This window comes from Trachypithecus francoisi, unplaced genomic scaffold (assembly GCF_009764315.1).
Source record: "Trachypithecus francoisi isolate TF-2019V2 unplaced genomic scaffold, Tfra_2.0 Lachesis_group3, whole genome shotgun sequence".
NCBI classification, from domain to species: domain Eukaryota; kingdom Metazoa; phylum Chordata; class Mammalia; order Primates; family Cercopithecidae; genus Trachypithecus; species Trachypithecus francoisi.
Window position 1 is genome coordinate 41,888,885 of NW_022681468.1, and position 21,039 is coordinate 41,909,923.

General features: G+C 41.3%; 1 protein-coding gene across 1 annotated transcript in view; it reads right to left on the reverse strand.

Annotated features, from left to right (window-relative positions):
* RHOJ (ras homolog family member J) overlaps nt 1-21,039 on the reverse strand; it is a 102,351-nt gene that overhangs the window by 3,814 nt on the left and 77,498 nt on the right. The window contains exons 2-4 of the mRNA XM_033187795.1: nt 19,819-19,877; nt 7,593-7,757; nt 5,526-5,621 (exon numbers count right to left, since the gene is read on the reverse strand). Coding sequence (XP_033043686.1) covers nt 5,526-5,621; nt 7,593-7,757; nt 19,819-19,877 — 320 coding nt within the window. The remainder of the gene's footprint in view (nt 1-5,525; nt 5,622-7,592; nt 7,758-19,818; nt 19,878-21,039) is intronic.

Below are 21,039 nucleotides of genomic sequence, written 5' to 3' on the forward strand. Positions count from 1 at the left end.
GGGTAGGGCACTCCCACCTCCTCCCGCCCCCAGAGTGCGGCTGACAGCATGTCAGTCTTTGCCTTTCGATGCAGCGGGAGGAGCCCAAACTTGTCTCTTCCAATTCAGACATTTCTGAAGATAATGAAATAGCAGATAAAGGCATTATTGTGTAACCGGGTTAATATAACATTATGTTGTACTGATAGAAAAAGTAGTCATCAGATGATGGGTGTGATTTGGGAAACACGTGTGAGAAACAACCCAGTGTTGAGGTAGGTATTGTTACAATGTGTCAAGTGCTCTGAGGGTTGGAGAAGAATTCATTCTGGTTCAAGGAAAAAGCACAGCCAGACTGCTAAAAAAATTATGTGTGTCCTCAAAGATGTGAAATGAAAAATTGTCTCAAGGAAATGTGGCCCTTCTTACAGCAGCAACTTCATCTGCCCCTTGGAGCAAAATGACCTACACAGTCAAGCATTTAGAAGCCATCTGGGAGGGTTCAGGATTCGAGGCTCCTTGTTTAGATACACGTGCAAGCAATCTGGAGTGTGTTCTACCCAAATGACTTATTTTCAAGAAAAAAGTAGAGATTGAGGGTGGAAACTGAAAAAACACTTTTCTGATTGTTTTATAATAGCTAAAACCTATTATCTTAAAAGCAGGGACATTTATCAATGATGTACAGAAGATACAAGAGTCTGACAAGAAATAAAAAAGAAAACATAGTGACTAATCAAGTAAAACAAAACCTAGTACTTCTTCCATGTTGTTCTAGTTGGGGCAGGACAAGTTATAGAATAAGACAGAAAGTAACTGGAAGGGATAAAGGCAAAGAGATCTTCCCAGCTGTAGACATAGCTGAGAGGGCTCATGGATTTAACAACAGCTATAATTTGCTGAGCTGGACCTTGTGGTACATGAGCTAATTTCATTGTCACAAGAACTTTACAAGGAAAAGTCTGTCACCATCCTTTTTCACAGCTCAGGAAACTGATGCCCAGAGAGGGTAAGTAACCTCCCTTATGGCCACACAACTAAGAAAATGGCAAAGATTCGAATTTGTCTGCCTCCTGAGCCAAAGTCTTAACTACTCTTTTGGGCTGTCTCTAGCAAATGTAAAGAAATTGTAGCTGAAATAGCAAAATTAATGAATAAATGGGCGAAGCTGTTATGGATACAGTAAGGGTGACAAGAGAAGGGAAGAAAAAGGAAGGCATTTCCTGTAAATGGAGAGAAAAGAAGAGATGTTAGTGGAATAAACAGAGTAAGCTCCTGTCTAAATAAATGGCTAGTAGCAGAGCAGTTCTTTATTCCTCATTTGAGAATTAGCAAAGGCACACAGAGAAGGCAAATAGAGAGCCAAGAAAAGGAAAAAGAACCAAACAGGTTGTAAGAGAAACGCCGCCATCTCAACAAGTTAGCATTATGATCAAATTGGTGAAAGAGGAAAAACATTTCTAGGCTGGATGGATTTGCTGCTGATCTTTGAAGACTATAATGCAGAGATGCCAGTTCAAGGGTGGATAATGTAAAGTGTGTTACTTGAGTATAGGATAATATGGAAGTGGTGGGGGTTGTGGTAGACTGAAGGGTACATGTTTAATCTAAAAGAATGTTTAACAGTTTCCATTGATGAGGAAATGCTGGCCTAGAGCTGCTCGACCTTCTGAATTTCTTTTAGAAGCTAGAAATGTGTTTCCAAACTGTTAAATGTTGGCCACTAAATTGCATTAAAAATATCTGTTTGGACTGATCAAAACATTTGTGGGTGAACTTTGCTCCCTATGTTTTAAAGGATGCCTTTGCATGTCCTGGTCTCCCTGTCTGGAATTTTGTGCCCTCCCCAGACCCCTCTGCCCACCTGAAAAACTTTTCCTCATCCTTCAAACCTGGGTGAGATGTTAACTGGTTAAAGAAATCTCTGAAAGCTCCTCCCATGAATGTATTAGTCTCTCTCTCTTCTGTGCTACCTGGTACATTGCCCAGCTATTTGTTACTATGTTTATCCAGGTGGCATGCTTTTGTTTGCCTGTCTCCCTCCTCTTCTGGCCTTTGTAACCCAGACACCAGCAGTTAAATGACTTTCTTTTTATTTATTTATTTATTATTTATTTTGAGACAGAGTCTTGCTATGTTGCCAGGCTGGAGTGCAGTGGCACCATCTCGGCTCACTGCAACCTCCACCTGCCAGGTTCAAGTGATTCTCCCACCTCAGCCTCCTGAGTAGTTGGGATTACAGGCAAGCGCCACCATGCCCAGCTAATTTTTGTATTTTTAGTAGAGACGGGGTTTCACCATGTTGGGTAGGATGGTCTCGATCTCCTGACCTCGTGATCCACCCGCCTTAGCCTCTCAAAGTGCTGGGATTACAGGTGTGAGCCACCGCATCCAACTGGTGAAGTGACTTTCAATGACCAGGGGAGAAAGGGAAAATGGCCAGCACAAGGCAGGTGGCAGTGACTCTTCCAGTCAGGAAGAGGGCATTAAAAACTCCAGTTGATTAACGTGACTGAACATTGATGACAGATGTTTGCAGCAATTTTGCTGCTTTAAATCCCACCCGTGCATGTTAAAAGCCCAGTGGGAAACTTAGCAGGTGCTAAATTAAAGAGTGACAACAACAAAAGGCACAGGGTGAAGAAGGTGGCAGGAGTGGGCAAAGAGAACCCAAAGATTAAAAAAGAAAAAATGGCAGATTCCTGTATCAAAAAACACCTTAGGAAGTCTGAACTCAGAAGATCATGTTTAGACTGTATTAGATAGAACTGGGAAAGAGAATGCACAAAGAACTATAATCTTAGAGCTAAAAAGTGTAGCATCCAGCATAGCACCTGGCACATATCAGGTGCTCTTAATCAATTGTTGTTTAATAATTCTAGCAGCGATAGGGACAGTTACAAATTTGTAAAAGACTGGGAAAAGTAGGCTGAGGATTAAAAACTACAGTAATAAGAAGAGGGAGGATAAAAGAAGTCAAAGAATAATGAATATTTATGATAAATTAGTGCAAAATATGTAAATGTGGTTGACTTTGGAGTTCAAAGAATTGTAAATATGTATGATATAAAAAATGTCCTTTAAAAATAAAACACCCTTTGAGACCAAAAAGAGATGTTAGATGGAAAATGCTTTGGAAATTGAAAAGTTTTAACAGAAAGAATCAGATATGAAAAATCTGAACTTTCAAAGCCTTTAAGTTGTGGGGGAGCTGTGCACATGAACATAAGGGACTCCAGCATATAAAAAAGAAGCCCCAAACCTAAAGGTTTCTTTTCAGATTATATAGGAGGGAGGCAGAAGAGCGGGTGGTTAAAGCTCAGTTTTCTGTCCTCACTCTGCCACTTGGTAGCTGGGCGATGTTAACCTCTCTGAGCCTCAGTTTCCTGCAGGAAAGTGGAGATAATAATACACACGCCTCACGAGGTTGCTGTGAGGATTAATTAAGACAAAGGCTGTAAGGCGCCTGGCACCAAGCCTAGCACATTATAAACACTCCATACATGCTAGCTGTGATGATAAACTACTTGACAGAAAAGTCAGAGAGTACAGAAACTTAAAGCATCCCTGTAATTACATGAATTGTGATAAAACAAGTTAAAATCTTGCTAGGTTTTCTTCTAAACTGGATTTTGTAAGCTAAACATGGTTCCCTCTGTATCGGAGAGCAGTTGCTAGGAGAAACTAGCAAAAGGCAATATAAATGGTGAACTCAGCCATTGTTCCGAAAATAAGGATGAAATAAGATGGGAGGCTTTGGAACGACTTCTTTTCAGAGGGTGTAAAAAACAACTTCCCCAACGAGAAGTGAGGCTAGGAAAGCTGACGGCATGAAGGAACACAGAGAGCGAGTTCCTGCAAGAAGCTGGTGCCGGCCAATGGGGACCTCCTGACTGTGAAAAATGTGTAGAAAGGAACCACATACAATTATTTATGGAGCTACCTATTTAGGTATCGTTTTTTTTTTTTTCTTTTTGAGACAGAGTCTCGCTCTGTCGCCCAGGCTGGAGTGCAGTGGCACGATCTCGGCTCTCTGCAAGTTCTGCCTCCCGGATTCACGCCATTCTCCTGCCTCAGCCTATTGAGGTATCTTAATGAGAGCATTTGAGGTTGAATGTTTGAGGAGAAGGCAGAAGAACCTACAGGCATAAACCCATTTCACCCGAGGAAAGATACACAGTTGGAGGTCATTTACACAATGGTCAGGTGCACGGGTGGTGATGTCCACAGAGCTGGATTGGAAGTTTTTGACTTCGTTATTAGCTACGTGCTTGTCTTCTAAGACTGTTTCCTCATCTGTAAGCTGAGACCAACACTATCTGCTTAAGAGGTTCATCATGAGGCTGAAGTGAGAGAGATTATAAAGTACTTAGGATCCTAAGAACTCCGTGAATGGCTGGCGCTAGTTAGTACTGACATTACTGTGCATAGAAGTAGGAAGGGTTCAGTATCTCGATCAGGTGTTTGTGAGATTTTCTCATGCAGAGTACTTGTAAAAACATGATTGTATTTAATTCATTTCTAGTTGAGTGTATCATGCTTAGTTTTAGTGCCTACAAGCAAGTTTTAATAAGATAAATGCATAGTTTTGTAAATGAAGAATTTGTGGTTAATATTCTTGACTGGCTTGAAGAGGGTGACTTCTAACTCTGCCTGGGGTATGGATTTTACTAGGTTAGCCACTTAGAAAGTAAGATTGAAAATTTTCAAACCTCTGACCTGGGTCAATAGATTTATGACTTGATGAGGAATCCGATTTAAAGTTCTGGAGGTGTGATTTATCGGCCTCCTCTTGCATAAAGTACTTCCATCCTCTCGTATGTTTTTCAGTGGCTGCTTTGCTTACATCTCGGGGTAATGGGGGAGGCAAAGACTTGGTGTCTGGCAAATACTTTCTAAAGCATTTTCCTAACTCTTTATGTTAAGCTCTCAAGAAGGAAGAAAGGTCCATGAAAACAGTTTCGGCTCTGAGCAAGTTGCTATTATCTGCCAAACAGCCACTTAGATCCCCAACTCACTTTTTGGTATATGTTATCCTTCCAGATGCTGTTTGTGACACAATCCAGGCTCTCTAAGTGGCTATTCATTATATGGTGAGAAATACTGGACAAATATAACCCTGCCAGATGCTAACCCAAGTCTCTCCCAAGAAAATCACAAAATGCCTCTTATGGGGTTATTTAAATGAGTTACATCCATAATAAGCAGTGAGATTTACAAATATATATCTAACGACTCCCTTTATTCATACTAAATATGGCAAGTAGATGTTCTAGAGGTTGCTAAATCAAATGATAAGTGCTTCAGCTGTTTAAATTCACCAAATTGCTTTCTGAATGAAAAACAGACAATGCTGGCTGACAAGAAGACGAACCAAATGGCTCCTTCCAGCCTGACTAGCACAGAGGGGGAGAATAGAAAGCTTAGAGAAGATTCTAAACACATTGCACTTTAAAGCAAAACCCAATGTTGCACACCCATTCCAAAGCATACAACACACTCTTCTCTCAGCATACATTTAAAATGAAATTCAAATCTGACTGTACCGCTTTTGCAAGCTTCACACCATGCTCGTAAGTGAGAGGTTTCTCTTTCATATACAGCAAACGGGCCAAGGTTTTTGGGTCATCACGGAGATCAATCTGGCAAGAAAACACACGTGATAAACTTATTTATTTTCTCAGGCCTTGCCAGATATTTTTAAACTGTGACATCATAGAGTCTTTTTCCCTGTTAACATCTTTGAAGTTGCTAAATTTTCTTTAAGGAAGCAGATTCACATGCCCATGTTATGTCTAAAAAAGTAAAGCAATTTCTTTGTAAATGTACACAACAGACTTTCCTTATGTTTTCCCCTTCAAACAGTTACCCTGCGAGCTGAAGACTTACTTGGATGATTCTGTTGCTATCTTAGATGTTTTCTCAAAATTTTCTATTTATTTCTAGATTCTGCTTACAGGGCATGCAAGATAACCAGTCTCATGACCTTACAGTGAGGACTTATTTGAACCCAAAGTGTATTACTCATTATTTACAAGTTCATTTCCTGGCTTTGAACACATCTTTTTTTTTTTTTTTTTCTTTTCCAAATAAAATCTTCATCCTCAAAGGAGGTGTGAAGATTTGCTACCTGTGAGGATATTCTAACAAATGTTCTGCAAGCTCTGGAAGGCAAGTCCCTAAGAGAAATTTTCAAACGATTTGCTCAAGATAAGCATTAATCTTTTCAAAGGTAGAACTTTGAAGATAGCATTTATATATCTGGATTAGATTTGATAATTTAATTAAATATTTTGGTTGCTTTAAAGCCTCACTGTGTATGTGAACCCATGTGTTCATGAATGGGTGTGAATGTGGGAACACAAGGGCTTGTGTTTTAAAGACCAATATATTAGGGTCCCTTTTATAAGCACATTACTCAGCTCTACTAACTGTGTGTGTGTGTGTGTGTGTGTGTGTGAGAGAGAGAGAGAGAGAGAGAGAGAGAGAGAATTGCTCAATTTTGTTTCTGTCTCTAATAAAATCAGCTTGAATCACAGAAAGGTGATTGAATATTCTGTCACATATTTGGCAGCAGGGATTCAGGTTCCATCAATATGGACAAACATTATTATCTGGAATTCAAGACAAAAGACTTCATTTAAACAAACAGTTATCTTTCGGAGCAGAAGCGTTAACTATGATTACTCTGACTTATGGAGATGTGTATTCCTCTACTTTCTCTAAGTAAATACATATACTGTGTACCTGTCCATATCTTCTTTAGGAAATACTTTTCTTTATGTTAAAAAATTCTCTTGTTCAAAACGAACATAAATGAATAATAAAAAGAAATAGCATATGAAACAGATAACAATGAAGCCCTTCAGTATTAGTACATTCCTATGTCTTTGGGATAGTAATTTGGACTTTAAAATGCCAAAGAACAAAATCCATTTAAAACTATAAACGGTAACAATCCTTAATACATTTAATGTGATTGGCTTACTACTGGAAACTCAAACTATGGAAATGTATTAGCTTTCGGAACACTGTAAAGGCTTTCACAATCGTAGGTTTGTTTATCTGGTATATGTGTTTTGACTTCTTCTCTAAGATCTAGAAGACCAAGAGGTTTAAAAGGAATAGACAATGGTGAATTTTTATCTTCCTTCTCCAGAAGTATAATTAAAGAATTCCTGTCATAGAATGCCTATTCTGATTGCTGTGGTCACCTTGACACTCCCACCTATTTTGTGATTTTAAAACAACTGTGGATTTCAGATATAAAAAATACTAGATAGTGTGTTCAATTGACCCCCTCACCTCATTGCTCTGATTCAAGCCTGGCAAAGGGTGTCTGTTTTTAAAACTACTTTGTTATTAAAAAAAAAATTAGAGAGATTAATTTTTGAAGGCCATATCAAAACTTTCTGCTCCATATTAAAGAGCTCTATTGTCTTTTCCACTATGGGCTAAATCATCATGCACACCTTAAGAACTTCTGTTCATAGGATTGACATGTCTGAGACACTGTTCCATAGCGTTTGGCAGAATAGGATGTTCATGAGGTACCGAAAGGGTCTTCCCATTTTTGCAGCTCCCCCCGACCCTGCCATCGCCCGCATTTTAACCTGGGTCCCTATGAGGACATAAGGCACGTGAGGCATGCAGTCCTTGAGCTCGGGGACCCATTCCTCCTGGACATTGTGGTAAGAGGCAGGGTTTACGACAGAGAAGCAGATCAAAAACACATCCGTGTTGGGGTAGGAGAGTGGCCTCAGCTGGTTGTAGTCCTCCTGTGGGAAGAACAGACAAGGGTTTTTACAGCCCATGTAAGGTGTGTCCCATGTGGTTCCAAGGTCAGATTGCAGGTAAGAGTCCACTACAGTGCACTGGGATCCCATTTCTTCCTCAACCGTAGAATCTGGTAGTTCTTTCTCTACTAGAACTGAAGGAGCCATCAGTCAGAAACATACCTTTTTGTTACATACAGAGATTATGTATTTCCCCCTCTTAAGATGAACTTAAAAAATATTTTTAGCATTTCATTGAGATGTATACCATAAGTTCACCCATTTATTTGTTATTTATTTTTAAATTGTATACATTTAAGGTGTACAACATGGTGTTTGATATACATATATATGCTATAGCGAAACAAATGAACATATTCATCTCCTTACAGCTGACCTTTAAAAAGATATTTTATGGCGAGAGGAACAGAAACCTACTCTTCTAGCATATTTCCAGTATGCAATATAGTATCATTAGCTATCCTTATCATGCTGTACGTTGCAGCTGTAGACTTACTCACCCCAGCTAACTGCAGCTTTGTACCCTTGATCAAAACCTCCCCGTTACCTGTCCTTACTTGCCTCTGGTAACAATAATTCTACTCTCTGTTTCTATGTATTCCAGAGTTCACCTGACCAGGCACGGTGGCTCATGCTTGTAATCCCAGCACTTTGGAGGCCAAGGCAGGAGGATCACTTGATTCCTTGAGCTTGAGGCCAGCCTGGGCAATATAGCGAGACCCTATCTCTACAAAAAAATATTAAAATTAGCTGGGCATGGTGGCACATGCCTGTAGTCCCAGCTACTCAGGAGGCTGAAATGGGAGGATGGCTTGAGCCTGGGAGTTTGAAGCTGCAGTGAGCCATGATCATGCCACTGTACTCCAGCCTGGGCAACACAGCAAGATTCTGTCTCAAAAAACAAACAAAATAAAAAAAAACCAAAGTTCACCCATTTAAAGTGTAACATTCAGTAAAGATTATTGCAATTCTTCCATCATGTTGGAATTGTGTTGTATTGAATATACTATATTTAAATTAGTGAGCTATTTGCCAGGGCAACAGGAATCCTCTCCTCACACAATTAAAAAAAATTGTATCCAAATTTAATTTAGAATAAATGAACTAACATGCAAAACAAGAGTTATTGCCAAATTTGACACCACAATATTTGAAGAAATATGTTGAGTGAGGGTTTAGAGCTAAGGATTTTGGATTTGTTTCAAAGATTACCTAGAGGCCAAATAAATAAAATGTTAGCTTAATCATTTTCTTTCTAAAGATTTTTCAGATCAGCATATGCTCTGTGGAAGAGTTTCTGGTTACATAAGATATTTATGTATTTGCTATTTTAGTGGGAGTTGATAAATACAAAGTAAAACTTTGCATCATTTCAACTTTGGGAAAATGTTAGCAAGAACCTTTTACTGTATGTGAAATGTCTGAGGAAGTTCCAAGGCAAAACCCGGTATTTCAATAGCAAGTTTTTTATATTTTTATAGAATTTAGTAACACATAAGCCAACAGTAACTTTGTGTGTGAGTGTGCATACACATACCATATTTATATATACATCACATATGACATTTGTCCATACATACCATAATTTGTATGTGTATACACACGCTATATGATGTGTGTACACTATATATGTGTGTATACTATATGTGCAACTAAACTTATATGTTCACACCTATCATATATATGTATTCATAGAGATGAGTTAATACATAATTAACTCATTTATTAGGGCCATGACTACTCTTCATGAAACATTTCAGAAACTCACGAAACATGTATGTGCTCATTGCGAAAATGCAAACATTATAGAAGTGCACAGAGTAGAAGTCAAAGCTTGTTTTCATCCCTGGTATGATCTCTAATAGTTTTTCCTCTCCCCAGAGAGGGCTACTGCTTAAACATTGTCCTTCCAAACGTTTTATTTTACTTTATTTTATTTTTTGAGACAGGGTCTCTATTGCCCAGGCTGGAGTGCAGTGGCGTGATTATGGCTCACTGCAGCTTCAGACTCCCGGGCTCAAGCGATCCTCCCACTTCAGCCTCCCAAGTAGCTTGGACTACAGGCACATGCCACCACACCCAGCCAATTTTTAATTTTTTTTGTAGAGATGGGGTCTCACTATGTTGCCCAGGCTGGTCTTGAACTCCTGGGCTCAAGCAATCCTCCCGCCTTGGCCCCCACAAAGTGCTAGGATGATAGGCGTGAGTCACCACACCTGGCCCATTTTATATTTATGTATGTATACAACATACACATGTTTAGTTTAAAAACAAATTGATTAAATAGTTCATATTGTTGTGCCACTTGTGTTTTCTAAAATGTAATGTATCTTGGATATATTTTTAATATCAACCTTTCCATTGACTCTAATAATTTATTTATTAGATAACAGGTTGATGGGTGCGGCAAACCATGTGTATACCTATGTAACAAACCTGCACGTTCTGCACATGTATCCCAGAACTTAAAGTATAATAAAAAAATTAAAAAAGACCAGAAAAAGAAGTACACATATGTGCACACGTACATACACATGAGACTGAAAGGAAGTACCTTAGAATATTAAGTATGGTCCACTCTGGTTGGTGGGCATGCATTGATCTATTGTTTAGCTACTCAGAGTACGCAGAACACGGGATTCAGTATATGTGGCCACTACTGCTACTACTATTAAAACTTAAGCAAAGGTTTTAGGTACCTAATGCAAAATGAAAAGCAAGATGGCAAGGATGCTGAAAAGTAAAATCCTAAAAAATAAACCCAGAACAACAACAAAAAAACCCCACTATTGTGGCTAGTTTACCACATTTCTAGTCAAGCAAATAATTGGGAATTTGGTGCACAGCTGAATAAACACTGGTCATACTGGGAAGTTGGGCCAGGTCTACTGGGTTGCGTCTCAGCCAAGTTGTGCCTATGTCGTGTGTGTGTGTGTGTGTGTGTGTGTGTGCGTGTGTAGCTGGGGAGGCAGTGGAGAAAGGGATAGCTAATTTCTTGGCACTACCCTTCCTCTTTACACAACTAGCTCTGAAAAACAAACCTCCTCTCCTGTTGTCTCCCCACTTCTCTCTTTTCTCTCTGGAATGTTCCCTTAAAGAGCAGCTGTATGGCCCATGAGCCAAGAAGTCTCCTTCCCAGGCTATAATCTACAGCTGTTCACCACACCACCTGCCCTCTGCCACTGCATGCTCCCATCTGGATTGTCATAAATGGAGTAGGAACTGTGTTGATTTTTTTTCTCATCCCTACATGTACTCTTTTCACAGCAAATATTCAATAGATCCTATTACGGACTGGAAGAAATGACGTCTACAGTGACCTGCAAATGAACACACGGCATTTCTGCGGACCATTTACTGCAGTGACTTTCATTAGAATCACTTGGGGAGCCTTTAAACCATCCTGATGCTCTGCTAATCAACTCCCGGCCCAACCTCCTTTTCTACTCAGGAACCAGCTAAATTAGAATCTTTGGAGAGTGGGCCTGCATATCTGGGAGTTCTGACTTAATTGGTTTGGGGTGGGCCTGGAGTTGAGAACATGGCTGTACTTCACTATCATCTCCACCATCAACGGAGGATGCACCCGAGGGCTTATTACTAAAGGTCAGACATTGTTTCAGACTCTTACGTATGTTCTTATTGCATCCTCCTGATGGAACTGGAAGAATGGTACCATCAACATTCACATTTCATAGAAGAGGAAGTTAAGGTTTAGAGAAGTTCCATGACAGGCCAATGTTATAGAGTTCATAAATACCAGGATGGGGTATTTAGCCCCAATCCAGCTCTGGCTCTCAATTGTAACCACACTATTTTCTGCAGCTCAGAATTTTAAGTGACAGATTAAGCATTTTCTTAACTCATATGTTACCCAGCAATCAAAACGTTTGACCACAGGATGTATCTATTTGATGGCCTGCATCTGCTTCAGATTACCACTGGATGGCAGCAACACTGTATATTTAAAACCTCAAAGCCAAAAACCAAAGCAAAACGCCATGAGGAGAAATGTCACAACTAGATTAGGTAGGAACAAATAACTGTTGTGCATAGTCAGAAAGGAGTATGTTTGTCTGATTTTTTTAACCCAGTGGCTATCAAAGGATTTCTATTTACATTATGGAAAAGTTGGAAGACCACGGGTTGCTGGGTTGACTCTAGGTGGGGCAGGTGAGAGAAATCTGTTTCTGATCATTTACCCTCCTGGCCCTCCAGCTGAGTCGTTTCTGATAGCGTCAGTCACTGGGCTCACTGTGCTCTGTATTCTGGATCTCTTCTGTGGAAACCTTAGTCCTGCTGTATCATGCCATTTAAAAAATTTCGTGCCTACTGAATGCATAGCACTGTTAAGGATGCTGTATGAACTATGTAAGGGGAGTAAGAATTGGCAATTCAATTGGGGAAAGAAAATGAAAATACATGAAATAAGTTGATTTATGTGGAAATAAGACAGGTTAAGGTTCTCTTACTCTGCTGGCTAATCTTAAAATGGAATGATATAGAATATTTATCTGAGTGAATTGGGAAAATACCATTCCAAAAGGCCTTAAAGATTAGCTAATGCAGTGGTTTCCAAACTATGCTGTTCAGTCCAGCAGCATTGGCGTCACCTGGGAGCTTGTTAGAACTACACATTCCCAGGTGCCATGCAGCCCGCCGAGGCTGGGGCGCTGGGGGAGAGGCTGCACCGTCAGTGCTAGAACAAACCCTCCAGGTGATTCTGATGCAGCTCAAGTTTCAGAACCACAGGTTCCTCTTCTTCCCTCTCCCCTGAGCCAATTTTATGGTTTAAGAAACAAAGGTCTAGACAGATGGAGTAATGTAACCAGAACAACAGGGCAAAAATAGTTTTAAAGAAGGCTCAGCCGGGCCTGTAATCCCAGCACTTTGGGAGGCCGAGGCGGGTGGATCACGAGGTCAGGAGATCGACACCATTCTGGCGAACACTGTGAAACCCCGTGTCTACTAAAAATACAAAAAAATTAGCCGGGCGTGGTGGCGGGCACCTGTAGTCCCAGCTACTCGGGAGGCTGAGGCAGGAGAATGGCGTGAACCTGGGAGGCGAAGCTTGCAGTGAGTGGAGATTGCGCCACTGCACTCCAGCCTGGGTGACAGAGCAAGACTCTGTCTCAAAAAAAAAAAAAAAAAAAGGCTCACACCTGGGCTATTGGGGCTAACCCTGGGCTGCAGCTATAAAATATGGCAGGGGGGTCAGGATTAATAAAAGAAAGTGTCCCCTGGGGGCTGGGGGAGTTGAATTTGTGCCAGCTGGTGACTTAATGTTTTTTCACAAGGGAGCATGCTTTGGCCCTGGGTTTGATGGTAACATGTGGAGATGATGTTAGGGGCTATGAGAAGTGGATAAGTGGTTTAGTCTGTCTTTGAGGCCCTTTCTAATGTTGGAATTCAGAATGGAAGACAAGTGTTTGTTTGCTTCTTGAGGAGACACGGTTTTAATCTAAAAGAGAGGCTCAAATGGAGCTTTGGGGGTAAAGTAGACAAAGAGGCTAGGATTGGGGAATGCAGGGAAGTATCTGGGGGCAAAGTAGGCCTTTGAGTGCTTTTAGCCCAACTTCACCCTGATGGCAAGAACATGTTCAGTTTGAAGGCAGATCCAGGGCTCTGGGGTGACTATGGGTGATTATTAACCACGAACAGTTCAGAGAAAGTGTTAGCATCAGATGTGCCAAACACCTGGGTCCTAAATAGTATAGGCTGCATCATGACGCAGGTAAGTGAAATCATTTTGTAGACAGCACTTCTTAGAATCCACATACATTTGCATCACCTGTGGACCTTGTTAAAATGTAAATTTGTGGTTTTTTTCTTTTTTGTTTTTGAGATTGGGTCTCGCTTTCTGCCCACACTGTAGTGCACTGATCATAAGTTCACTGGAGTCTTGAACTCCTGGGCTCAAGTGATCCTCTCTCCTCAGCCTCCCAAGTAGCTGGGACTACAGGTATGCACACGACGCCTGGGTAATTAAAAAAAATTGTAGAGATAGGGTCTTGCTATGTTGCCCAGTCTAAAGTGCAAATTCTTATTCAGTAGCAGGACTGGAATGGAGACTAAGAATGTACATTTCTAACAAGTTTCCAGGTGATGCTAGCGCTACTGGGTCCAGGTGCCACACTTTGAGCAGCAAAGAGAGTTGCACTGAGCTCCTCCCACCCCCTCATACCCACATTAAATTGGAAATAGAATTCTGCTTGCAAGTCTTGGGTTTAATGACGTTTATCCCAGATTTTTTGGTACAAGTCTCATTTTCATATTCGCCCATAAATCAGGCTGAATTTGAAAAACATGGGCATCGTGTATAGGGTGGGTGCATAGCATGGTGCTTAACAGCATGGGTGGTGGGTAGAAATTCTCCGGGTTTGTGACTATGGTGTGATCTTGGGTAAGTTCTCCATGCCTCACTTTCCTTATCTGCAGAATGAGGCTAATAGTGCTGGCCTTATGAGTTGTTATGAGAATAAAATTTGTTAATATTTTTAGGCCACTTAGAACATTGTCTTGAACATAGTAACTACTTTAATGATCCAGTAAAAGAGTCCATCCTCCATCCCATATCAACAACAGCTGCTGGTCCTGGAAGCATTTCCCTACCCTTATTGGATGCCAGGGCTGATTCAGAAATTAACTTTTTCTGAACTGAGTAGTAATAAGACCCAAATGTTTGCAAACTCCAACCGCAACTCTCAATGTTCCTACAGCTCTCTTTTTCATAATTTGGGGAGAAGTAAGATTGTGTCCTAAGGTTACTTTTACTAAGCACCTGTTATGTGGGCAAACTTCTCCCTAATCTCCCAAATTGCCTACTCCTGAAAATCCCACATGAAGATACACGTGAGCAAGAAAGTTGGAGTTGCTCGTGGAGGGAAAACATTTGTTCTGAGGTTTTAGGCAAACTTTCCATAGAGGGCTGCTGCCAGATCCTGTGCTCCAGATGGCCCCCTTGGATCAGCCAATAGCAAAGGGGAAGGCTCCACTCCTTCCAAGGGGAGCCGGGTTTGCCGTTCGTAAACCCTAGCTGTGCTTGCTTCCTTGCCTGGTTGTGTGCTTCCTCAGCCCTTGGGGGAAAGCGGGACTTCAGAAGTCAGGGTCTGGGGAAGATGTGCGACACCTAGACGTGGGCGAGTGAGGGGCTCGGTTGATGGCCTTCCTTGCTTCTCTACTTCTGTGGTCACTGGTGACGGCTGAGCTACTGCGGGCTGTGGTTTCTCAGGGACAGACACCATTCTGTGCTTGCCCACATGCAGATGGTTCCTGGTTCTGTGGGGAACCTGGTGGTTCACCCTTCCACAGAACCAGGCGCCTGGCCAGGCTGCACGTGGCTCCTGACACCAGGAGACGGTCATGCCTCCCCGGCAGTGCTGCTAACTACCATTTTCACAGGTGTTGTCTCTGAGAGATGCCCATCCTGGAGTCTTGCCCGAGAGGCCACAATCTGAGTAGGGTTTTGCCCACATCATCCTTCTAGGTGAGGCCGCATCAAGAGAAGGAGGCGAGACCTTGTCTTAGTACTATGGCTGGTTCTACTGTAATGACCTGCAGTGAGGTGGGAGGCCATGTGGCTGCAAGCCGTAGCCTGGGAAAGAGCCCTTTCCCAGTCTGGAGTTCCTCAGCTGGTGAATGCCCAGGGCTGGCTGCGGCATCCCCAACCCAACCAACGGCCTGCTGTCCAGTTGGTCTCTCTTGATGCATTGTAAACAAACTGGCCTGCAAGGACATCATGGGAAAGTCAGCTCTGGGACTCTTTCATAGCTGAGCCAAAGATCTGAGCTCCAGATATCCCTTTAACATTCAGTAACACACTACTAGGGACATGTCTCATACAGGATGACTTGACACAACCTAAATAGATTTGGCTTACAGGGCTGGTTGGCCTTATTTCCTCCCTAGTGTGATCTGAGGAGTTACATGCACTCACCGTGAGAAAAATTCCTCAATTCATTGCCTCATCTAATGTTTGGAATTCTACCTAACAGAGAATTAAACAGTGTTGTGACGAATCTATCTTCAAAGGGCTCCACTCCAAGTCTAAATGTTAGTTTGTTTCAGGGTTTGGGGGAGGGAGCTAATGTTTAATAGCAGCCACCACGTGTTGACAGTGTATGCAAATGACTTCATCATAAACTCTTTTTTTTTTTTTTGAGATGGGGTTTTGCTTTTGTTGCCCAGGCTGGAGTGCAATGCTGCGGTCTCGGCTCACTGCAACCTCTGCCTCCTGGCTTCAAGGGATTCTTCTGCCTCAGCCTCCCAAGTAGCTGGGATTACAGGCGCCCGCCACCATGCCTGGCTAATTTTGTATTTTTTGTAGAGACGGGGTTTCACCATGTTGGCCAGGCTGGTCTTGAACTCCTGACATTGTGATCTATCCGCCTCAGCCTCCCGAAGTGCTGGCATTACAGGTGTGAGCCACTGCACCCAGCCCATTATAAACTATCTTCAGCACATGCTTGCCTGAATTGTGGAGGGGCAGGAGTGTCTCAGGCCATGGCTCATGGGGCTGTAGCCAGGTCTGAGGCAGACAAGGTGCCTCAAAGTTGAGGGAAAGCAGGTCAAATGATTTTGTTTAGCGCTGACATTGAGGGTTAAGACAATGAGTTCCTATCACTTTACCTCTCAGAACACATTTGCTTCAGTTAGTTCAAGACAAAAATGTGGAGGATTGCTCCTTGGTTTATTCATGCACAAAAATCTAATTATTCAAGCGAGATTGACTCTATAGCTGGATTCAGAGACATTTCCTTTTTGTGGTTCAGGGATTAATCAATTGGTTTTGAAATCATCTCTCTTCCATTGTAAGTAATTGGCCAAATGAGTATTTTTGAATTATACACATCCTTTAGCTATCCAGCACATTTACTAGAATAGAACTGAGAAGAGGCAGATTATTCTACCTAGGACTGGGAATGGAATTTCTGGGACACTGTTTCCAAATTAAATTTGTTACAAAGTCTTAATAGCTGAATTGTAGAATTATAGGAATACATTTCAGTAATGGTTATTTTCCATTGCATCCTCCTAACTTTCAGAACAATGCCTCAACCACCAGAAACGTTTAGAGTAGTGCTTCTCAAAATTTAATGTGCATTCTAATGATTTGGAGATCTTCTTAAAATGGATTTGCAAATTCAGTAGGCTGGGGATAGGCCTTAAGATTCTGCAGTTCTAACGTGCTTCCTGGTGGTGTTGATGCCACAGGTTGGTGGACCACGCTTTGAGTGGCTCTCAAAGTATGGTGTAGGGACCAGCAGGAGCATTGCCAGAAAACCTGTTAGAAATGCAAACTCTTGGGCCAGATGCAGTAGCTCACATCTGTAATCCCAGCACTTTGGGAGGCTGAGATGGGTGGATCACCTGAGGTCGGGAGTTTGAGACCAGCCTGGGCAACATGGTAAAACCCCTGTCTCTAGAAAAAAAACACAAAAAAATAGCTGGGTGTGATGGCAGGTGCCTGTAATCCCAGTTACTTGGGAGGCTGAGGCAGGATAATTGCTTGAACTCAGGAGGCGGAGGTTGCAGTGAGCCAAGATTGCGCCACTGCACTCCAGCCTGGGTGACGGGAACGAAACCCTGTCTCAAATAAATAAATAAATAATAATAAAAAAAAGAAATGCAAACTCTTGGGTCCTGCCCTAGACCTGGAGAAGCAGAAATTCTTGGAGTGGGGCCCAGTAGCTGAGTTTTGACAAGCCCTACAGGTGATTCTGACACATACTCCTGTTTGAGAATCCCTGTTCTAGAAAATGAATGACAGGTTATCCTGTGGTGTACCACATTCCCATTATTCAGCAATCTTCTACAGCTGAAAGGTCTCCCGTGGGTCAAGCCTCAAGTCCTTCTGCCTAGTTACTCCAGTTCTATCAGGGTTTCCTGAGATTACATGTGAAAAGTCCTCATCGTAGAATTTTTGGCCTGGAAGGAACCTTAAGAGACGTTCTGATTCCTTTTCCCCATGCTTTATGGTTCCTTTTGAGTCTTGTCTACCTCTGAATATAAAGCATTCAAGTGAGAGTTAGTTGAAAAAATATCTTATAATCTATTTGTTATATTTTATCAGTCTTCATCACTTTTGTGTCAGATGTTGAGGCCATTCTGTTTGCTTTGATGTGGAGTTTAAAGATATTTTTACAATGTCTTACAGCTTCAACTCTTATACTAGTGTTATTTAAATTTTTTCTTAAAAGGACAGAACAGTGGGAAAAAATAATTAAACTCCACAAGAGCTTTTAAAGAGTTTTATTGGATTTAAAATTAAACAGGAGCCTGTGGAGGTTGTTCTTGGAGCAGTTAACGCACAGGAGGCAATACTTGTTGGATTGCTGCAGAGGAGGGGAGAACTGACTGGGCAGCAGGGGACAGAGAGACTTTTTCGGAAGCCAGAGGGACCAGAGAGAGGTTTCAGAGTCATGAAATAATCATTGCCGTATTGAACTTTTCAAACCGGATTGTATTAGTACAATTTGACTATGGGGGAGGAGGGTATAAACGCCTCTCTCTTTCAGGCTATGAGTTTCTGATGAATGGGGACACACCAATGATTGTGTGATTGAATTAGAGCAGGCAACTTCAGCCTCCAAAGTGGTGTACCCTTGTTGCTGGAATGCTTTCTGTTGGGGGCATGAGCTATCCTGAGGCCCTTGTATCTTAGATCAGAAGGGCAAACTGATTTTTTCATTTGAGCACGTGGGGTGCCTCCTTTCTTAGTCGTATGGCTTGCTATTGACATGAGAGGTTGCTTCTCTCCCAGTTCCTGGCGGTAGCTTACCAAAACAGGCATCTGCCAATGAGGGGACCCTGGATGCTCTTAGAAGTTTTGAGTCTGGTGTTAGATTTTCCAGACTCCGCACCCTAGCCTGGCCAATACCAACCTTTGATGTTCCACATACATTTATACAGTGGTCCTTACAAATTTTCACAGAAATCCCCAAAGAGAATTCCATTTATTGATATTATTGTGAAGAGCTTTCAAGTTGAGCAAAATGATGTCTATCCAAAACAATTGTGAAAAAAAAAGGCCTAGATGAATGCATCACTACAAATAACAATTCCCAGGAAACTCACACTAAGAAATAGCAGGGTAAAATGTTCACTCCAAAGGACTTAAGGTGTAAGAATGTGGACAGACTGAACAACCCGCTGATTTGGACCTAAATAAATGACCCAAGACATATGGTAACAAAAGCTCTATCCAAGAAATTGGGCTACAGCCATCAGTTCCTTAACCACTTTCCCTCCACCAATCCATGAACTGGATTAGAACATTAGAACATGATAAACTTCGTAGCGATGTGTGGGACGCTGGGAAAGACAGAGTAAGTGCCATTTTCACCCAAAGAGAGCATGTGCCAGCTGATTAAATGTTGAGGGTTTTAGCCCATTGTCTTATGTTATTGGTGGGCCAGTTTCTCCAACTTGAAGAAACAGCCCTGACAAAGTGAGAAGATTTCAAGAATCTGAGGGAATTTAGAGTCAACCCCCAGTTATTCAGGGTTGACTCTTACTTTTGGAAAACGTCTAGGATCCTGACTTTTCTTCCTTCCAACACGTAATCCATCTTCTCCCTCTCTCTTTCCCTCACCCCAGCCAATCTCTTTTTGGGCCTTTTCGCTGTTCATTAGGCAATTCAAATAAAGGGTGGGCAAAGAAAATAACCTGAAAAAAATGGGTGCAAGTAAAATTTATGAAATTGATCTATGAATCTTGGATCTGGAATAGGTTTCCACAGAAAGAAATTGAAACTCTTGGTCACAAATCTGTTATTCTGGTTTTTGATGGTTATCAGTCAATGAATGAATCATTATTTACCTATCAATGCCTTGAATAATGTAACACTTTAGATTTTTGTAGTTATAAGTATTTTTAAAATATCAAGAATGTGCTTTTGGTTGTCATTTAGGCAGACAATAAATTAGCCCCAAATGATCAGAATGGGTAATATTTGTGCTATGAGTCCCATCTGCCTAAGCAAACGGATCTTTTTCTCCCCTATACCAACCCCCTCCAATGAATCAAGATAATAAAAATGTACCTGTCCCGCGGTGTCATACAGTCCGAGCAAGTGTTGCTTGCCTCCCACAGTCACAGTCACTAGGGGAGAAGAGAAGAGGAGAGTCCATAAACACAAGCTTCAATCAGGCACCTTCACATTTTTTCCATGCCAGCATCTCCTTGGGCAGCAAGGAGAAGCATATGCCTCGCCCATGTACATTCTAAACCAAGTTGACAGCATAATTTCCAAACGAAAGGTAACCTTGGGCTGCAGTGATGGCAGATGGTCTTAGCCAAGTCCAGATTTCTCAACAGAGATGAATATTATTGGTGCCACTAGAACACTCTGTGGGCTACCCACCCATCCTTATTCAGCTCTGGAACACCACGCTTCTGATGAGAAAGAATGCTGGGCCCCTTTTTCATTAGTTATTGTCTTGTTTTCTTTGGTTTGGGACACCTTTCAGGGCACAGAATTGTGTAAGTAGCTTGTCTATTAGAAATCTCTCCGCTTTGAAATATTTATAAAACCCTAAAAACAGAGGATATTATCATACCTATTAATACATGTTTTTATAGTCTACAAAGCAAGGCAAATAGTTAAATGAGAAGGGCTTAGTGTTCATTTTGAAAAGTTTTTTAAAATTAGATATTCCTGTGCTTTAGCACAATTGATTCATTATGATTTTGAACTTTAGTTGCAGAAGACGTTGTATAGGTTCAGTCTTCCATACATAAAGGGTGTTTAGAGGGTGACAAGTAGTGAGTTTGACTTACTCAGTAGCTTACTGCTTTGCCAAGGAATTGTGCCCTGAAAATGAGAAGCAAAACAGGGATAGCAACCACTCTGTACATGTCTGGAAATGAAAGTCTCAACTTGAAACTAAACTGAGATTGAACAGATTGAATGCAGGAGTAATAGAATTCTTTTCGTGAATGGAAAGAGCAAATTTAAATTTCCAAAAAAAAACTGAATCGCTTTTTGGAAAAAGGAAATAAAATATGAAGAAAAGTATGAGTTTTTTCTCTTGTTAAAATGTGCAAATTCAATGTGAAGATGATTTTTGAGTCTTTCTATCATTAGCTGTGCAGGAAATGAAAGATAAACTGAACAGCAATCTTTTATAACCGTATCTCTAACAGCCAAATTCTCTAGCCTGCTGCTTAGAGTTGCTGATTCGGTGTTGATTTTACTTTTATTTCTTTTCAGGTTCATGGGCTACATGTATACAAGGAACTTCTTAATGGCTCATTCTTTGAA